The following is an 18,068-nucleotide window of genomic DNA, read 5'->3' on the forward strand; positions in this document are numbered from 1 at the left end:
GTTATTTTGATACTGGGGATTGAACCTAAAGGCACTTTACCATTGAGTCTGTTTATTTTATTTCATTTTATTTTATTTTTTGAGACGGGGTCTAAGTTGCTTAGGACTTACAAAGTTGCCGAGTCCGGCCTTGAAGTTGCAGTCCTCCTGTCTCAGCCTCCCAAGTTACTGGGATTATAGGTGTGCATCACCATGCCTGGCTATTTATTTACCATTATTGATTAGAGATCTAGGAAATATATATAAAATATATATATTTGTGTGTGTGTGTGTGTGTGTGTGTGTGTGTGTGTGTACACACACGTATATACATATAAATGTGTTTATATATATGTAAATACATATATATGTTATATACACACATATGTATGTATTTTAATACTGGTGATTGAACCTGGAGCACTTTAACCACTGAACCACATTCCCAGCCCTTTTTATTTTTTCTTTTGAGACAGGGTCTTGCTAAATTGCTTAGGACCTCACTAAGTTGAGAAATTGTGATCCTCCTGCCTCAGGCTCTGGAGTCACTGGGGATTACAAGCTTCCACCACTACACCCAGCCAGGGCATAGCTTTTCTTGATCTGTTGTTGTTATTAAAACATTAAATTTGTGTTCAGTGTATAAGGGAAAGGATTGTGTGTATTTTATTGGAGACAGTCTATGAAATAATTTTTAGGTACAAGGAAATAGCTCTATTTCTGTGAGTTACCATTCTCTCTTATATAGTGCTGGGTAAAAGATATAATTTTGTAGATAGAAATTTATGGCTTCCAGAAAGAAAACTGCAAAAATTGAAATGTCCAAAGAAGTTAAGATTTGCTATAAATGCCATTATATATTGAAAACTGGAGCTTGAGATATTAATATAAGTAATTCTGATTGATAGTTTTCCTAAAATGTCATGATTTTTGGTGAAGTTATTTTCAGTCTTAAGCTCTTAACATTTTTTTTTTCCCTCAGCTTCCAATAAAAACAGGACAGCAGAACACACATACCAAAGTCAGTACTGAACACAACAAGGAGTGTCTAATCAATATTTCCAAATACAAATTTTCTTTGGTTATAAGCGGCCTCACTACTATCTTAAAGAACGTTAACAATATGGTGAGTACTTGAGTTATTGTTTTGGTGAATTTACTTCATTTTGGTTTTGATTTAGATGTTGGGAACAGCATATTTTTAAATATGGGAAACAGTTTTCTGTGGACTTCAGATAAAACAATTTGTTGCAGTTTAGAAAAGAGCACAAGTGTAATTTTTAAACTTTCATTTTAGGTTTATATTCTTTTCCTTAGAAACTTCTCTTATTCATGGCTTTCTTTTTCCAGGAATTAAAGTTTTATGTGATTTTTTTTTTTTTAAAGAAGCATCTTTTTAAAAAAAATATTTATTTATTTATTTATTTTTAAAAGAGAGAGTGATAGAGGCAGAGGGGGAGAGAGAGAGAGAGAGAGAGAGAGAGAGAATTTTTTTTAATATTTATTTTTTAGTTATCAGCGGTCACAAGATCGTTGTTGGTATGTGGTGCTGAGGATCGAACCCCGGGCCGCACGCATGCCAGGCGAGCGCACTACCGCTTGAGCCACATTTCAGCCCCAAGTTTTATGTGATTTTTTAAAAATATTTTATTTTTCAGTTGTAGTTGTCAGTACCTTCCTTCCTTTCTTTTCTTTTTTCTTTCTTTCTTCCTTTCCTTTCCTTTCCTTCCTTTCCTTTTCCCCTTTCCCCCTTTCCCCCTTCCCTCTTTCCCCCCTTCCCCCCTTTCCTTTTCCTTTTCCTTTGGATTGAACCTAGGGCTTCACACGTGCTAGGCGAGCGCTCTACTGCTGAGCCAAAACCCCAGCCCTTTATGTGGTTTTTGTATTATGTATGAATTTGCTGTAGTATAGAAACTTTTTTTTCTGGGTTTTGCTAATTTTTTTGTTGTTATTGTTGTTTTTGCAGTGCTAGGGATTGAACCCAAGACTTGCATATGTTAGGCAGGTGCTCTACTAGTGACTGAGCTACACTTTAAGCCCTGTATAATCTATTATGTGCTTTTCTTTAGCTTCTTATTTGAATTTACATATCAGATTGTGAGATGCTAGTTCAAAGTAAATGGTGAATAAAATGTGCTTTTACTCCTAAAATGTGGAATTGATTTCAATCAGCATCTTAATATTTTTCCTTACTCTTGTCACCTGTGATAGATTCTGTAATAAGAGAACCTATTATTGAAATAATTTTCCTCAAATTGTTACCTATTTCGTGAAGTAATTCCTCTATTAAAAATTCATAATTTCGGGGCTGGGGATGTGGCTCAAGCGGTAGCGCGCTCGCCTGGCATGCGTACGGCCCGGGTTTGATCCTCAGCACCACATACAAACAAAGATGTTGTGTCTGCCGAAAACTAAAAAAATAAATATTAAAAAAAAAGTTCATAATTTCTTTTTTTCCCATTTTATATAATCTGTTGATGTACCTTAACTTTAAAGTATTCCAGCTGGTCTTCTGTACCTTCAGACATGTACTCTTTTTTCTCTCTCAGGTAATCTTTTTATCTCTCAATTTCTGTCTAACCATCTCTTTCATATTCAGTTCAAAGTAACTGATCTAGATCTTGACAAGCTTTCTGCTTGTCTTTAGCATTTGTAATCTCAATTTGTATTATTTGTATTAAACTGTGAAACAACTTCTGGTTGTAGATTATGAAGATCAAAGTCCCATTTTTATAGTCACATCATCTTTGATGGTTGCCTTTTAAGAAAGTTGTTTAGACAGTACTGTACACTTAAAGAACTGATGAACTGGAAGTATGGACAACCATTTCCCTTACAAATAACTTTTTTTTTTTTTAAATGGAACAAAATTAAACTTCTCCCAAAAAAAAGCACAGGACCTTTTATAAAATTTAAAGTGATTTATCGAAATACACTTAATATTTTGTCATAGCTCTTTTTTTGCACAGTGTATAAGGTACAGTAATAGGATTTTGCACAAATGAATACGTGACCATGTTTCTACTTATATGGAAATATTTTAATATTTGGGACCCTTTTCAAAATAAAAGAAAAAAATCCAAACAATATTATGACAATGGTGTTCATTTATTGCTTACTAAATAAATTATATTGTGGAAACCATAGTCTTTTGTTACTAAATAAGTAGTGAAGCATTCAATTTGAGGATAGTGAATATTTAAAATTCACTGTAATTGGTGCAATAACATTTTATTACTTAAAGAATTAAGACTTTTTTGGAATTAAAATATGGTTAAATGGTCAAAATTCAGATATAGATCTCTAAATCATACATATTTCTAAAGCCTAAATGTATCAACATCTTTTATTGTTTTAAAGCCAATGCATACTCTAAAAAATACCCACATTTCTGTTTGCCTGAGAATTTATTTTGTATGAGAATTAGGAAAAAATAAAAAGTAACAGAATAGGGTATAATCTGGGAGATAAAATGGAAGGGTATTTTTTTTTTCTTTTTAAATTTTTTAGTTGTAGAAGGACACAATATTTTATTTATTTTCATGTGGTGCTGAGGATCAAACCCAGTGCCTCACATGTGCTAGGTAAGCGCTCTACCACTGAGCCACAACCCCAGCCACCTATTGGTTTTTCTTGATACTCAGTCCCTCACTTTTTAGAAGTGTGCTGATTTGTAGTAGAGAATGACAACTAACTTTTATGTTTTGAATATCTTTTCTTTTAGAGAATATTTGGAGAAACTGCAGAAAAAAATTTATATCTCTCTCAGTTGATTATATTGGATACACTGGAAAAATGTCTTGCTGGAGTAAGTAAATCTACTCTTATATAGGGAGGTTTTGTGCCTTCAGACTTGGAATGATCTGTGTGCCACAGTATAGGTGTGTACAAAGAGAACACACATGACCTTTTTTTCTTAAGACAAATGAATGTGCATTTTGTTAAGATAGCTGACCTGGTGGTGCAGATAATTTTCAACAGAAAATTATTCTCTTGTATTTTATAAATTAAATAGATATTGTTTACTTACAAGTGTTAATTTTGAGCTAGGTATCTGTCTCAGGATTTTTAGAAAATATTTTTTAATAAAGAGATTACTATTTAATTTAATGAATTTTTCAGATATCGTAGGCCTGTGGCAATGTGAAGCTGTGAAAAAATATGCTTCAGAAGACCAAGAGTAATCTTATTTTCCCTCCTGCATGAATATGGTTTGTTTAATTATTTATTGTTAGGTGGGACTTGAACCCAGGAGTGCTCTATTACTGAGCTATAACCTCATGTTTTCTTGCTAAGTTGCTGAGGCTGGCCTTGAACTTTATGTTCCTCCTGCCTCAGCCTCCTGAGTTGCTAGGTATGCACCATTGCACCTATCTTGAATATGGTTTTAATACTCTGCTATACAAATCTATATAAGAGCTTGAAAATTGAATTTATCCTCTTGAGAACAGATAGATATTACCTTAAGAATTCTTGTTTTGTGTAAACATGCTCATATATAATAGTTATGTGGAGGATTAGTTGAGAACCAAATCATTTTTTTCAGGTTTCTTCTAAGTAGTTTTCTCAGTATATTTCAACCCTGATTTAATTTGAACTTTTCCAAAATATTTGTTGTGTAATGCAGAGTATTTCTATTCTTCCATAACTTTAGTTTTTCTTGGAACATTGGTTGGAGTTTACATAATACATAAACTATATACTTCCTTTTAAAGATCTGTCTGTTCCACATATATTGGAATTAACTTCTTATTCTCTCTGCCTTTGGTACAGAATTTCAGATTTTGTTTTGATTCAGAATGGCTTCTATCTTCCACTTTTGTTACAGTTTTCTATAGTAAACCTAAAGGGAAAGAACTTTGATACATGGGGACTAATTGTGTGACTCAGAAGTATTTGGAAAGGGGTAGAGTATTCAGTAGGGAATTAAAAAGAAAATAATTATATTCATACAATTGTGTTTTCTCAGGGAAGCTCTGTAGGTTACAAAATCTAAGCATAATATTCTAAACTCTTTTATTAGCTGTTGGCCATATTCCAGAATTGTGGGACAGTTGATAAGTTGTCAACTGAAACTCAGGGCCAGCTGGTTGTTTTAGCTTGGTTTCTTCTATTAATTTGTGCTAATGCTATCATGCATTTGTAAAATGAAGCGAAAGTGCAAAAGCTCTGTTATGTAGGGTGATCAAAATGGGAAGGTGGGGAATTTTTAAACTTCTGAATCAATTCTTTGTAGCAGTCTTGTTACTTTGATTTAAAATTACCAGTACATCAGCTACACTGTGATTGAATGGGGTCCCAGAGAGGTTTATTGCTTTTTTAGTTCTACACCTTCCTCCATTAACATTTGTAATAGATAAGTAATATTATTGGCCCCTGGTTGATTTAATTCTCTTTGTGGATAGTCTAATTGAAATGCTATTAACTGGTTATGTTGTAACTTGTATAATATATAAAATATATATTTCCTTGCCTTACTGTGCTATTAAAAACGTTTAAATTTGTTTGTTAAATATGTGTGTGTGGTGATGAACTACATCTCCAGTCTTGTATAACTTGTTTTGTTTTCTTTTCCTTTAGTTGTACAGGTCTGGGAATGTAGTTCAGGAGTAGAGCACTTGCTTAGCATGCAGAGGGCCCTAGTTTTAATTCCTACCACTTCAAAAAAAGCAAAAGCCAAACAAAAAATCCAAGGTGTGGGGATATAGCTCAGTTGGTAGAGTGTTTACCTCCGTGCACAAGGCTCTGGGTTCAATCCTCAGCATCACGCGCGCCCGCGTGTGCGCACACACACACACATACACACACACACACACACTCACACTCCAAAGACCTATTCATATTATGGAATAGTTGGCTTTTCTTGATTTTTATGGTGGCTTCCTCATTTATTTATTTTACAACTTTATTTTTCCCTCTAATAATATCTTGTTAATGTCTTCCTAAGTTTGATTTTCATTTTTAGATCAAATTAAATTGAGGCCTTTAAGGAAAATGGAGCCTGCAAATATATTATTTATCGTATATGTTGTTGGAATAGCTAAGTGACAGATAATACTTGCCAATATCATACTATGGTTAAAATTTTGTGGAGTCTGAGGAATCTTATTGCATATAAATATTATTCCAAAGATATAATACTTTTTCAACTTTTATTGTAGTTTCAACATTGGCTTCGTTGGCCTATAAATAATAAATAGACATTATAAAAAATTTTGCAAATTTATGAGAAATCTATGTATTTACTGTTTATATATTTCAGTGTATATGTCACTGAAAGCCCTTGGATTACAGTTGTACAGGATGTGGCACACAATATATAAAATTTCATTCTTTGTTATCCTGCGTAGTATTGGCAAGATTTTTATATGTGTATTGATACCAAAACATTACGTGAAATAGTGATAGTGATGTGGAACAGTTTATTTTCAGGCTGGTTTATCTGTTTGGTTGTTCACAAAGTAGACATTTACTTTACAAGGTAAAGACCTCAGTGTTAACACCAATGTTATCAAATATAATTTTAACCTACAGGAGACCACCTAATGTTATGTGCTTCTTTATTTATTTTTGGTACTTGGGATTGAACTCAGGGGCACTTGACCACTGAGCCACATCCCCAGCCCTATTTTGTATTTTATTTAGAGATAAGGTCTCACTGAGTTGCTTAGCACCTCCCTTTTGCTGAAGTTGGCTTTGAACTAGTGATCTTCCTGCCTCAGCCTCCCGAGCATAAGTGTATGTGCATGTGTGCACGCACATGGAATCAGTGAGGATGGATGGACGGTTGGACTATAATTATGGCATGAAAAATGGAACCATCTTCTTTTATTATAGTATCATAAATAGATGTAGCAACTATGAAACATTTACAATTATTGAATATAGGTGATGGCTAAATGATTGTTTATTAGTCTATCAGCTCTTCTGTATGTTTGAGAAATTTTCCTAAAAGCAAATGTAAAATTTAAGCAAATTTTAAAATAGCAAATGTAAAAATTAAGAAAGTTTTAGAATTATGTGATTTTTTATTTTAGCAACCAAAGGACACAATGAGATTAGATGAAACAATGCTGGTCAAACAGTTGCTACCAGAAATCTGCCATTTTCTTCATACGTGTCGTGAAGGAAACCAACATGCAGCTGAACTTCGAAATTCTGCTTCTGGGGTTTTATTTTCTCTCAGCTGCAACAACTTCAATGCAGTCTTTAGTCGCATTTCTACCAGGTTAGTGTGTAAATCATGTAGGACTATTAAAGTAATATGAATTTTAGAAGTCTTTTTTTTCTTGTCTATGTAAAAGCAAAAAACGAACAGAAATGAACTTTTTCTGGGTTTTTGTAGAGATTTTATACATAAATGTCTTGACAATTTAAATTATATTGTAATATTGATGTGTGCAGATAGATAATCAGAGTATTGTTATAAACATGAAGGTCTGAATCTTAGGAAAAGCTATCTTCCATGGCCAGGAATTTTCTTTTCCTGTGTTTTGGAGATGTGGGTGGTAGGGATTGAACCCAGACCTTAAGTATGCATATGAGGTGTCCTTGAGATACCTCCCAACTCCAGGCCATTTCTTTTAAATACTAGATATGAATTTTTGAATTTTTTGGGGACATATTCCTTTAAAGGAAATTATTGTCAGTTGGAATAATTGATAATAAAATTCTAATGATCTCACAGCTGTGCTCCTTATCACAGGATTATAGTCAATAAAAAATAAAAACTTCACAAAAACCCAAGCAAACAGAAGTACAACGAAGTAATTGTGAAGTAAAATCCTCCAGAAAGTGAAGTTTTAAATGTACATAAATGGTCCCATTTATTATTTATAGTATATGCTATGCTGTCTTATACTCATGATAACTCTGAAAGATTGGTGATATTTCCCATATTTTATAGGTATGCAACTCAGTACTCCCCAAAAGTTAAGGTAATGTGCCAAATAATGGAGGATCCAGATTTTCTAAGTTAGGCTGGCTTCTGAATCTATGTTAGTTTCATTATTTTAGCCACATTTTGATGAGATTATTTTCATAATACATAGGTCTATGCTTTAAAAAATATAATTTAAGCCCTTATTGATAATTCAAACTCATCATTGTGAGCATTAGTTGTGATATGTTGTGAATGTGGAAATGGGATAAAATTTTGACTTTGGGATAAAATTATTACTCAAAGTAGTAACCCTCAAACTTGCTTTCATGAAAATGATATGCTTTTCTCATGCAAGTAAAGTCAAATAGGTTCTTAATTCAAGTAAGAAGTACAAAAGAAATCACATATAGACTTGGTGAATCAAAAACTAACAGAGAACAGAGAAAAAAAAAAAAACCTGTTTCTTTTTGGTGCCTGTATCTTTGACTTGTCAGTATTGTGCAAACAAGTGGACTAGTCAGATTCACTCATTGTTTTGTTGTTCTTTAGCAAGTATAAATGAGAATATACATCATAGTTTGAAAATTTGTACTGTGGTATTTTGGGGGAACTGACTGACTTCAAAATTCCTTCTTTCCTTTCTTTTTCTTTTTCCCCCTTCCCTCTTCCCTCACTCTCTTCTTCCCTCTCTCCCTCTCATCCTCCCTTCCTTCCTTTAGAATCCAACCCAGGGCCTTGCACATGCTAAGCAAGAGCTCTACCATTGACACACCTCTAACCTCTCTATAATCATTTTAATAAAAAATGACTTTCTTATGATGCTAGGGCAGTGATATTTTTCAACCTCAAGAAAATACTTGGTCAAAAGAAAATTAAAATTTATTTAATGATATGTTATTGATAATCTTGGGTAATGTTTATATGATAGAAAGATGTTTTCATGAACTCTATATAGAGAATTCACAATTTGTATTCTGAGTAAATAATACACTAATTGTATCAGCAAGGTAAGAAACACTTCAGGAATAGGAGATTGAAAAGTTATAAAAGAACAAAATCCCATTTTATTTAAATGACTACCAGACCAGCCCTACTTTTGAAAAAAATCTCAAATATTAAAGGTAGAAAATGATCACTACAATGTTTTGGTCTACCCAGGTATAAATTGCATTATAAAACACAGCAAATGTGCCTGTTTTGAAAACCCTGGAAATCTTCTGGATCTTCTGGCCACCAAAGGTTTTCTTTTATGGGATTTTGCAGCATTAGCACATGTAAAAATAGACAGCTTTTATTTCCTGAATCTCGTTTACTGTGCCATAATAGAAATTAGCTGTCCAAAATTTCATTAGCATGTGGGGACAGACTAATTAGAAATGGAATCTATGAAATAACGTGGTTCATTGGACTTTTCATGTAGTTAGTGCCAGAAATAGGAGTTAATCTTATTGGAGAACCACTCACCCAAAAGGCATTATGAAGTCTAATTTAGGTGGGGACACCTTAGCAAGACATTACTAAATAACATTATCTTTGAAGCTAAGTTTTATAATATTTCATATGTAATGGATGAATTAATATCATGAAAATGTTTTATGTTTCACAATTCTCCTTGTCAACAGATGTTTCTCTTTTAAAAAAGAGTGCGTTTCTTTATTTTCTTCCCTTTTTTTTTTTTTTTTTTTTTGAGGTGGGGGTTTTGTTGTGTTTCCAGATTGGTTTCAAATTTATGGGCTCAAGCAGTCCTCTTGAGTAACTGAGACTACAGGCTCATGCCACCATACCTGGCTCTTAAGATCGATTTCTGTATTTCTGTTTTTGTTTTTAAGATCTTAAGATAGTTTCATTATTCTGCTAAAGCAGCCAATATTCTGTGGCTCATAGTACTCATCTAGAAGAGTAGCTGATTTTGTAGAATTATACTGCACCAGATCTAGTTGTTTTGTTATGGGAATACCCTTTAGACTATGTAATTTGATATATCATCAGAAGAATATTCAATGACTTTAAAAAGTTATTTTGTTCTATATAATTTACTATATAGTTCTTTACAAATCTTTTTTTATTGTTTCTTATTTCTAATATTTTTGATTTTTTTTTCAACTTCTTCTTTAATCATTTAAAACACTTACATTTTTTTTTTCTCTCTCTCTCTCTCTCTCTCTCTTTCTCTCTCTTTTTTGGTACCGGCGATTGAACCCAGGGGTGCTTAACCACTGAGCCACATCCCCAGCCCTTTTTTATATTTTATTTAGAGACAGGGTTTGCTGAGTTGCTTAGGGCCTCACTAAGTTGCTGAGGCTGGCTTTGAACTTGTGATCCTTCTGCCTCAGTCTCCTGAGCTGCTGGGATAATAGGTTTGTGTCACTTTGCCTGGTTTATATTTTCTTTTTAACATTGTTAAATTGCATATTTGTGTGTGCTCATTCTCATTCATAGTGAATTGTTTCCTCTCTGTATTGTAATCTTTGATTGCAAACTTATTTTCTGTAGTGTGGCCTGTATTTTTATTGGGAATCTTGTAGCCTTGGTCTCTGAGAGTGTTCAAGTGATAGTTTTGCATTTGCTTTTGCCAAGTGCCCAGCTTTAGACCTACTAATTGTTTATTTTTTTGTTAATCTCTCAGCCCCAGACTGTATGGGTAGTGTAAAATTGAATCCAAACCCTTATTAACAACTCTGGGTGACTTTTTATTTTATTTTTTGTAGTTGTGTGTGGACAGTATGCCTTTATTTTATTAAATATTTTTTTAGTTGTAGGTGGACACAATTCCTTTATTTTATTTGTTTATTTTTATGTGGTGCTAGGGATCAAATGCAGTGCCTCACGCATGCTAGGCATGCGCTCTACCACTGAGCCACAACCCCAGCCCTTATTTGTTATTTTTATGTGGTTCTAAGGATCAAACCCAGTGCCCTCACATGCTATGTAAGTTCTCTGCCACTGAACTACAGCCCCAGCCCTCCAGGTGACTTTTTTTCACCTACCTGTAGTGTTGACAGAACAAATAAACTTCCTGTGCAAGAAGGTTTTTGTTTTTTTTTTTTCTAAAGGAGAGTTTATTCCTTTCTAGTTTATGTTTTATGCAGGACTCTATTTTCTAATTCTTGTATTATTAGAGTACAAAATTTTATATTCTTGTCTTTCTGGATGTTTGAGTGATAGATTTTCCACAGTTCATTTCTTTTATTCAGACTATCCTTTGATTTCTCTGCTTCAGAAATGTTTAAATATCATAAAGATATCCCTTCTCATAGCAATAATTGAACTATAAAACGAGTTAAACTTTTCTTCCATTTTCAACAACCAATCCACTTTTCAAAAGTTAGTGTTGCTGAACTATTAGGGTATGTTTCCTAAGGAATCATACTTCATATTTATTGGTTATTTGCAGTAGCAGCTGTGGAGTTTTAACATATAAGTAAGTATTAAGGACCTTTTTGTTCCCAGTCTGAGCTGCCATGCTTTTCTTACTCTAATGATATGAAATACTTTAGGGTAAGTGCTTAGAATAAATTTTTAAAAATTATTTTTTAATACCTTTATTTTATCAATTTATTTTTTTAATGTGGTGCTGAGGATGAAATTCAGTGCTTCACATGTGCTAGGTAAGCACTCTACCACTGAGCTATAATCCCAGCCTAGAATAAATTTAATGTTATCTATAGGCTAATTTAGGCTAAGGTGAGTCAAAGAAGAATATGAGAAAGAAGGAGGAGGATTGATTCTATTAACTCAAGATTTAATGTGATGATTAATAAGTTAGTTTTAAACTGTACTAAAATGGTTAAAATTCAAATTGTAATTATGAATAAGCTCATATAGTATTTGTGGTTTTCTGCTGTCTTTTTGATGCATTTATAAAAAATTAGTAATTCCATTTTGATGTCTATTAATGGAAATAATGAGTATGCTTTATTAAATAGCACAGTGCAATAGATTAGTGATACCAGCTTTACAAATCTGAATCCTGAGAAATGGAAATTGTCTAATCCTTTCTATTTAGCCTTAAGGGGATTTTAGAGTTTTAAAATACCTACATTTTTGTTAAGTGTTAAATTTTTCTACATTGTGATAACTTTATATTCAATATAAGGGAAGTTTGGGGTTTAGAAATATTCCTCTCTTTATATGCTTACTTACATTCTACTGTAGAGGAGGGATATAATTAAATAATCATGAACACATGTACAGATTCTAAAAAGTACAATGAAAAAAAAGGACTCAGTTTTTGAATATAAGATAAATGTGTCTTGTGACCTATAGATAAAGTATTCATGTTTCTGGTTAGTATTAAATAGAAGTTAATAAAATTAAACTTTATATTACTTATAACTTGAAATAGGAATTTGTAGAGCTTTTCATTGTGAGAAACATAAAGCACATAAACAGAACAGCATTTAAATCTTGTTTGAATAAATTCAGGTATATTTGGTTGGGGGCATAGGAATATAGATGGTACTATGTAATTAGTTTTGCATCACATCAAGAAATGTCTTATCCCACTTTTAGTGTTATTATTCACTTTTGGTTGTAGATGTTCTCAGTATTATCCATTGTGAAGCTGCCCATAAAATTTTTACCTACTGCTTCATTGATGACTGTAATATGGCAGTTTCTTATTTTATCATTCATTCATTTTTTTTTTATACTGGGAATTGAACCCCACGCGTGCTTTACCACTAAGCTATGTCCCTGATCCTTTTTATTTTTTATTTTAAGTCAGAGTTTTGTTAAGTTGCTCAGGCTGGTCTGGTATGTGTGATTCTCCTGCATCAGCCTGCTGAGTTACTGGGATTATAGATATGTGACACCCACTGTGTCCAGCTTGCCCTTTCTTTCTTCCTTTCCATTGGGAACCCAGGTTTACCACTGAGCTATGGCCCCAGCCCTTTTTATTTTGAGACAAGGCCTCACTAAATTGCTTAGGGTCTTGCTAAATTTTGGAGCTGGCCACAAACTCGTGATACTCTTGTTTCAGCCTCCTGAGTCACTGGGATTACAAATGTGTGCTGCCATACCTCTTTCTTTCTCTCTCTCTCTCTCTCTCTCTCTCTCTCTCTCTCTCTCTCTCTCTCTCCCCCCCTCCCTCCCTCCCCCCTCTCTCCCCCTCTCTCCCCCCCCCTCCCTCTCTCTCCCTCCCTCCCTTGGGGTTGAGGTTGTGGCTCAGTGGTAGAGCACTTGCCTCACATGTGCAAGGCCCTGGGTTTGATCCTCAGCACCAAGTACAAATAAAAAAAATAAGGGTATTGTGTCCAGCTACAACTAAAAATAAATATTAAAAAGAATTTAACTTTTTATTTTTTATATTTATTTTTTTATGTGGTACTTAGGATCAAACTCAGAGCCTCACCTGTGCTAGGCATGCACTGTACCACAGAGCTACAACCCTCCACCTCTCAGCCTTGCCTTGTGGTGCTGGAGATTAAACCCAGGGTATTTACATTAAATTTTGGTTCTTGTAAAATATTTTTCCTTTATTATTTATACTGTTTATCTTGTAATATGGTCTGTATAGATAATGCAGGATTGAAGCTTGACTCTGAATGTTCATTTTCAGAGTAAGTTGGCATTCTACAGTGGTAAAAGATCACCCATGAGTTTTTATTCTTTTTCAGTATTACCACCTGGATTTTTACTTATTGTATATGTTTCAGTTGTCATAAACATAATTCTTTCGATGCTCAGATTTTCTCATTTTTGACAGCAAGAAGATAATTTAAGTTCATACTTGTATAGTTTACAAGGTGACTCTGACAATGGTACTGGTTTTCTTGTTTTCAGGCTCAAGGTGACTAAAGCTTATCTTGAACTTTTCCTGCCCTAGTCCTGAAATTAACTAATTTTCCCAAGGACCCTGGGCTAAAAGTAGGAAATATAATTTAGATACCTCAATCATAAAGACAGGGATACTAATTTTCTTAGATTTCATGGTTTCTTTCATCATGTCCCATTTTTATAAGAAATATTTATATCCTTCCCCCCCCCCCCCCAATTCAGGAGGCTAAGACAGGAGAATTATAAATTGGAGGACAGCCTGGGCAATTTAGTGAGACTCTATCTTAAAAGCTAAAAAGGGGGCTGGGGATGTGGCTCAAGCGGTAGCGCGATCGCCTGGTTTGCCTGCGGCCCGGGTTCGATCCTCAGCACCACATACAAACAAAGATGTTGTGTCTGCTGAAAAACTAAAAAATAAATATTAAAACAAACTAAAAAATAAATTAAAAAAACAAACTAAAAAATACATATAAAAAAAAACAAACTAAAAAATACATATTAAAAAAAAACTAAAAAGGGTTGGGGCTGTAGCTTGATGGTAGTAATGCCCCTGGGTTCAATCCCCAGAATGGGGGAGGATGGATATTTATTTTGTTATTTATAAAAGTCTTTAATCTTATAAAACTTACCACTTGATAAAGAATCTGTTGAATTTGAAATTTTGGAAAATCCTAACACTTAAATTGATTAATCTTGTTTTTTACTTCTCAGATTACAGGAATTGACTGTTTGTTCAGAAGATAATGTTGATGTCCATGATATAGAATTGTTACAGTATATTAATGTGGATTGTTCAAAATTAAAACGACTCCTGAAGGGTAAGTTTAAATGTGTGTTATATCTTGAAATTAATCACTGTGGGTCAAAACTCAGTATTATGAATGTTCTAAATGTCCTAATTGTGTTTGATTAGAACATCAAAGTGAGTTTAATAATTAAAATATTCTTATAAAATGGCTCAGTAATGCATAAGGTTTACTCATTTTTGAACCTTTAAAAATAACATAGTAGAGAAAAGTAGTATCTTAAATCTTGGCAATGGAAAGTTTTCTTCAACTATATTTTTTGCTTTTTATAAAGAAAGGGTGTTGTTTAATTTTTCTGGAATTTGATCTCTTTTAAAGGCTGGCTATAGATTATAGAAGTTATCTAGTTGTAGTGCTTAAGGATAGATGATAGTTTTTAGCAGTATATCAAAGCTTCATTGCAAAAAGGAACCAGGAGATTGTGATTTTATGCTGAGAAGAGAAATTGAGCCAGGGAACTTACTTTCTTTTTCTTTCTTTCTTTCTTTCTTTCTTTCTTTCTTTCTTTCTTTCTTTCTTTCTTTCTTTCTTTCTTTCTTTCCATTTTTTAGTTGTCAATAGACCTTATCTATCTATTTATCTATGCATTTTTTTATGGTGCTGAGAATCAAACCCAGTGCCTCACACATGCTAGGCATGTGCTCTACCACGAGCCACACCCCATCTCAGATATTTCTGTTCTCATCGTTCTGTTTTTTTTGGTCCTGAGGATAGAACCCAGGGACTATTAACTACTGATCCAATCCCCAGCCCTTTTTATTTTTTATTTTGAGATAGGGTCTTGCTAAGTTTCTTAGGGCCTTGTTAAGTTGCTGAGGCTGGCCTTGAGCTTGTGACACTTCTGCCTGAGCCTTCCAAGTCACTGGGATTACAATCAAACACCACCATGCCTGGCTCAGTTTTCATCTTTCTTACTGGTTAGCTTTACAAAGTTTCTTAACCTTTCTTTCATTGCCTAATTTTGCCTTCCTATAGGACATGCCTGAAATGTAATTTTTAAGTTTTCAGAAATACTTTATACAACTCTATTGATTGAAATAAACTGTTAGAAGGAATTGAGAAAATTTATAATCAGTGAAGTGTTAATGTAAATCAAATATCAATGAGCATTATTTATTAACTGAATATGAATGTCTAAGTTTAATTTCACAATTTAGTTTTAGATATTATTGAACCCTGGCTAATTTAAATGCATAACTCATAGAAACTTTGTATCTTGCTGAAGGTATTATTAAACAGTGTTTTTAACACCTGATTTAAGAGTGAGGAGATTGAGTTAAATTAACTTCAAAAACCTCAACATTTAGCTGTGGTGAGCCATTCTCACACGTGACTGGGTGACTCCCCGTTTGGGTCTGAGGCGTTCTGGCTGTGTCAGAACTTTCCCGGCCCTCTCCTGATGAGAGAACCGGTCCTTGTGGGGGTGTGACTGACCACTGACCCCGGGGGCCCAATCAGTGACCCTGACCTTGGAGTGCAGCCCCCCCCAACCTTCATTGGATGGAATTCTCCCCTGAATTTCTAGTTCCCCAATAAAAGGCTACTCCCTGGCGTGCTCCCTCTCTCTCTCTCCTGCTAGCCCTGAGTAATCCTTGCTGCCCTGCCGGGCGGTTAGAGGTGAGAACCAGAGAGGGGAGCCGTCTCGGACCCGGCAATAGAAATAAGGTAACTGAGTCTGTGTGTTTATTTCGATCTCTGCTAGCTAACTTTTATGCCAAGAACCTCATTAATGAAACCATTGCGCTGGCCGCATGGTGGAATTGGCGCCCAATGTGAAAGATAAGAAAAACATTATCTTTCGAATTGGATTTTATATAATTTTATATAATTAAAGAGAACTATGAATTACGGTAAAAAAAAAGGTGAAATTGATGAATATAGGAAGGCAAAAATGTGTAATGGTATTATTTGGAAATCAAAGGAGGACAGGAACAAGGAAAATTCAAGGGGTACATTTAAAAACTGTTTTAGGATCAAGTTACTCATTAGCAAGTCTATAAAAATTCAAATTAAATGATTCTTCTGATAAGAACTTGAAGACCCATGTTTATCTTAGATATTTATGTAAATGTAATAAATACTGGTATTTCTTTATTAAAAATCCATAGAAGTTTTTGTCAAAAAACTTTTACCGTTAAGGTAAAATAGATTTCAGAAGTGTCATCTTTCCCAGATAAATTTTTTTCTTTTTGGTACATTGTGGAGGATAAATTTATAGAAGAAAAAAAATAAAGTTGCAATATATTCATATGAAGTAATATTTGATCTTACATGCATTAAAACTGCAACCTACTATTTTGAATAAATTAGCAACATTTTTAAAATGAGCATGTTTAATGATGGAAAGGATGTGACTAATGTACTTTGATATGCTTCTTGATAGGAGTGCCATTTGGTCCAACCAAAGCATCTTGGGAGAATTTATCTTGGACCTTAGAAAGGATTCATCTCTTCCACCAGACAATTTTATTTTTAGATATTTATTTACATTAAAGATATAGTCAATAATATTGAAAAAGCTTTGGATATAAACATTTGTTACTATCATTTTTAATACATTTGGAAATAAAGGTACAACTTGAAAATATTTATATAACCTCTGACTTAATTCAGTGACTTTAATATCTGGAGAGAAGTCAAAAGAAGCCCAATTCAGTCATGTAATAATTGGTAACTGTAGACATACAGTTTGGACAACTGTAATATTCTGGAGGCATTAAGATTTTGAAAGAACGAAATATATTGAAAAGAACTAATAGTTAATACTCTAGAGTCATCAAAAATACCTATGAAGTATGTTTTTTTTTTGATACCTAGGGGCAATTTACCACTGAGCTACTTCCCCAGCTTTTTTTATTTTAAGACAAGGTCTTGCTAAATTGCTTAGAGCCTTGTTAAGTTGCTGAGGCTGGCCTCAAACTTGCAATCTTCGTGCCTCAGCCTCCCAGGTCGTTGGGATTACAGCCATGTGTGCACCATGCCTAATTCCTATGAAGAATTTTCAAAAAATTTGAGGTTATTTTGTAAAGTAAGAAGATTAATTTTGACATGGCTAATATGACCTCAGTTATGTTAAATTTATTTGTCTTATACATGCAAAGGAACGGGGGTAGAAGAAAATTTACCAAACTGTTGATTATGATTGTCTCTGTATGGTAGAATCGGGGACTATGTTTCAACTTTCGCTTAAGCTATTGTGTATTTAAAAAATTTCCACAATGACCATGTGTTTTTACTTTTTAAAAAAGCAAAAGCAATTTTTTATAAAGTTTCTTTTTTTTTAATTTTATTTTTTTAAGAGAGAGAGAATTTTAATATTTATTTAGTTTTTTTTATTTTTTAATTTATTTTATTTTTCGGCAGATACAACATCTTTCTTTGTATGTGGTGCTGAGGATCGAACCTGGGCCGCATGCATGCCAGGCGAGCGTGCTACCGCTTGAGCCATATCCCCAGCCCCAAAAGCAATTTTAAAAAAAATAAAACAAAGGGGCTGGGTTTGTGTCTCAGCAGTAGAGCACTCACCTAGCATGTGCAAGACCCTGGGTTTGATCCTTAGAATCACGTAAAAATAAATAAATAAAATAAAGGTATTGTGTCCAACTATAACTAAAAATAAAAAA

At 33.7% G+C, this 18,068-nt stretch overlaps 1 protein-coding gene across 2 annotated transcripts in view; it reads left to right on the forward strand.

The window, feature by feature from the left end:
- Nucleotides 1-18,068, forward strand: part of Nf1 (neurofibromin 1) — a 251,252-nt gene that overhangs the window by 49,512 nt on the left and 183,672 nt on the right. For both annotated transcript variants that reach the window (XM_077800375.1, XM_077800376.1), the window contains exons 2-5: nt 962-1,105; nt 3,704-3,787; nt 7,017-7,207; nt 14,351-14,457. In XM_077800375.1, coding sequence (XP_077656501.1) covers nt 962-1,105; nt 3,704-3,787; nt 7,017-7,207; nt 14,351-14,457 — 526 coding nt within the window. The remainder of the gene's footprint in view (nt 1-961; nt 1,106-3,703; nt 3,788-7,016; nt 7,208-14,350; nt 14,458-18,068) is intronic.

This window comes from Urocitellus parryii, chromosome 7 (genome assembly GCF_045843805.1).
Source record: "Urocitellus parryii isolate mUroPar1 chromosome 7, mUroPar1.hap1, whole genome shotgun sequence".
Classification (NCBI taxonomy): domain Eukaryota; kingdom Metazoa; phylum Chordata; class Mammalia; order Rodentia; family Sciuridae; genus Urocitellus; species Urocitellus parryii.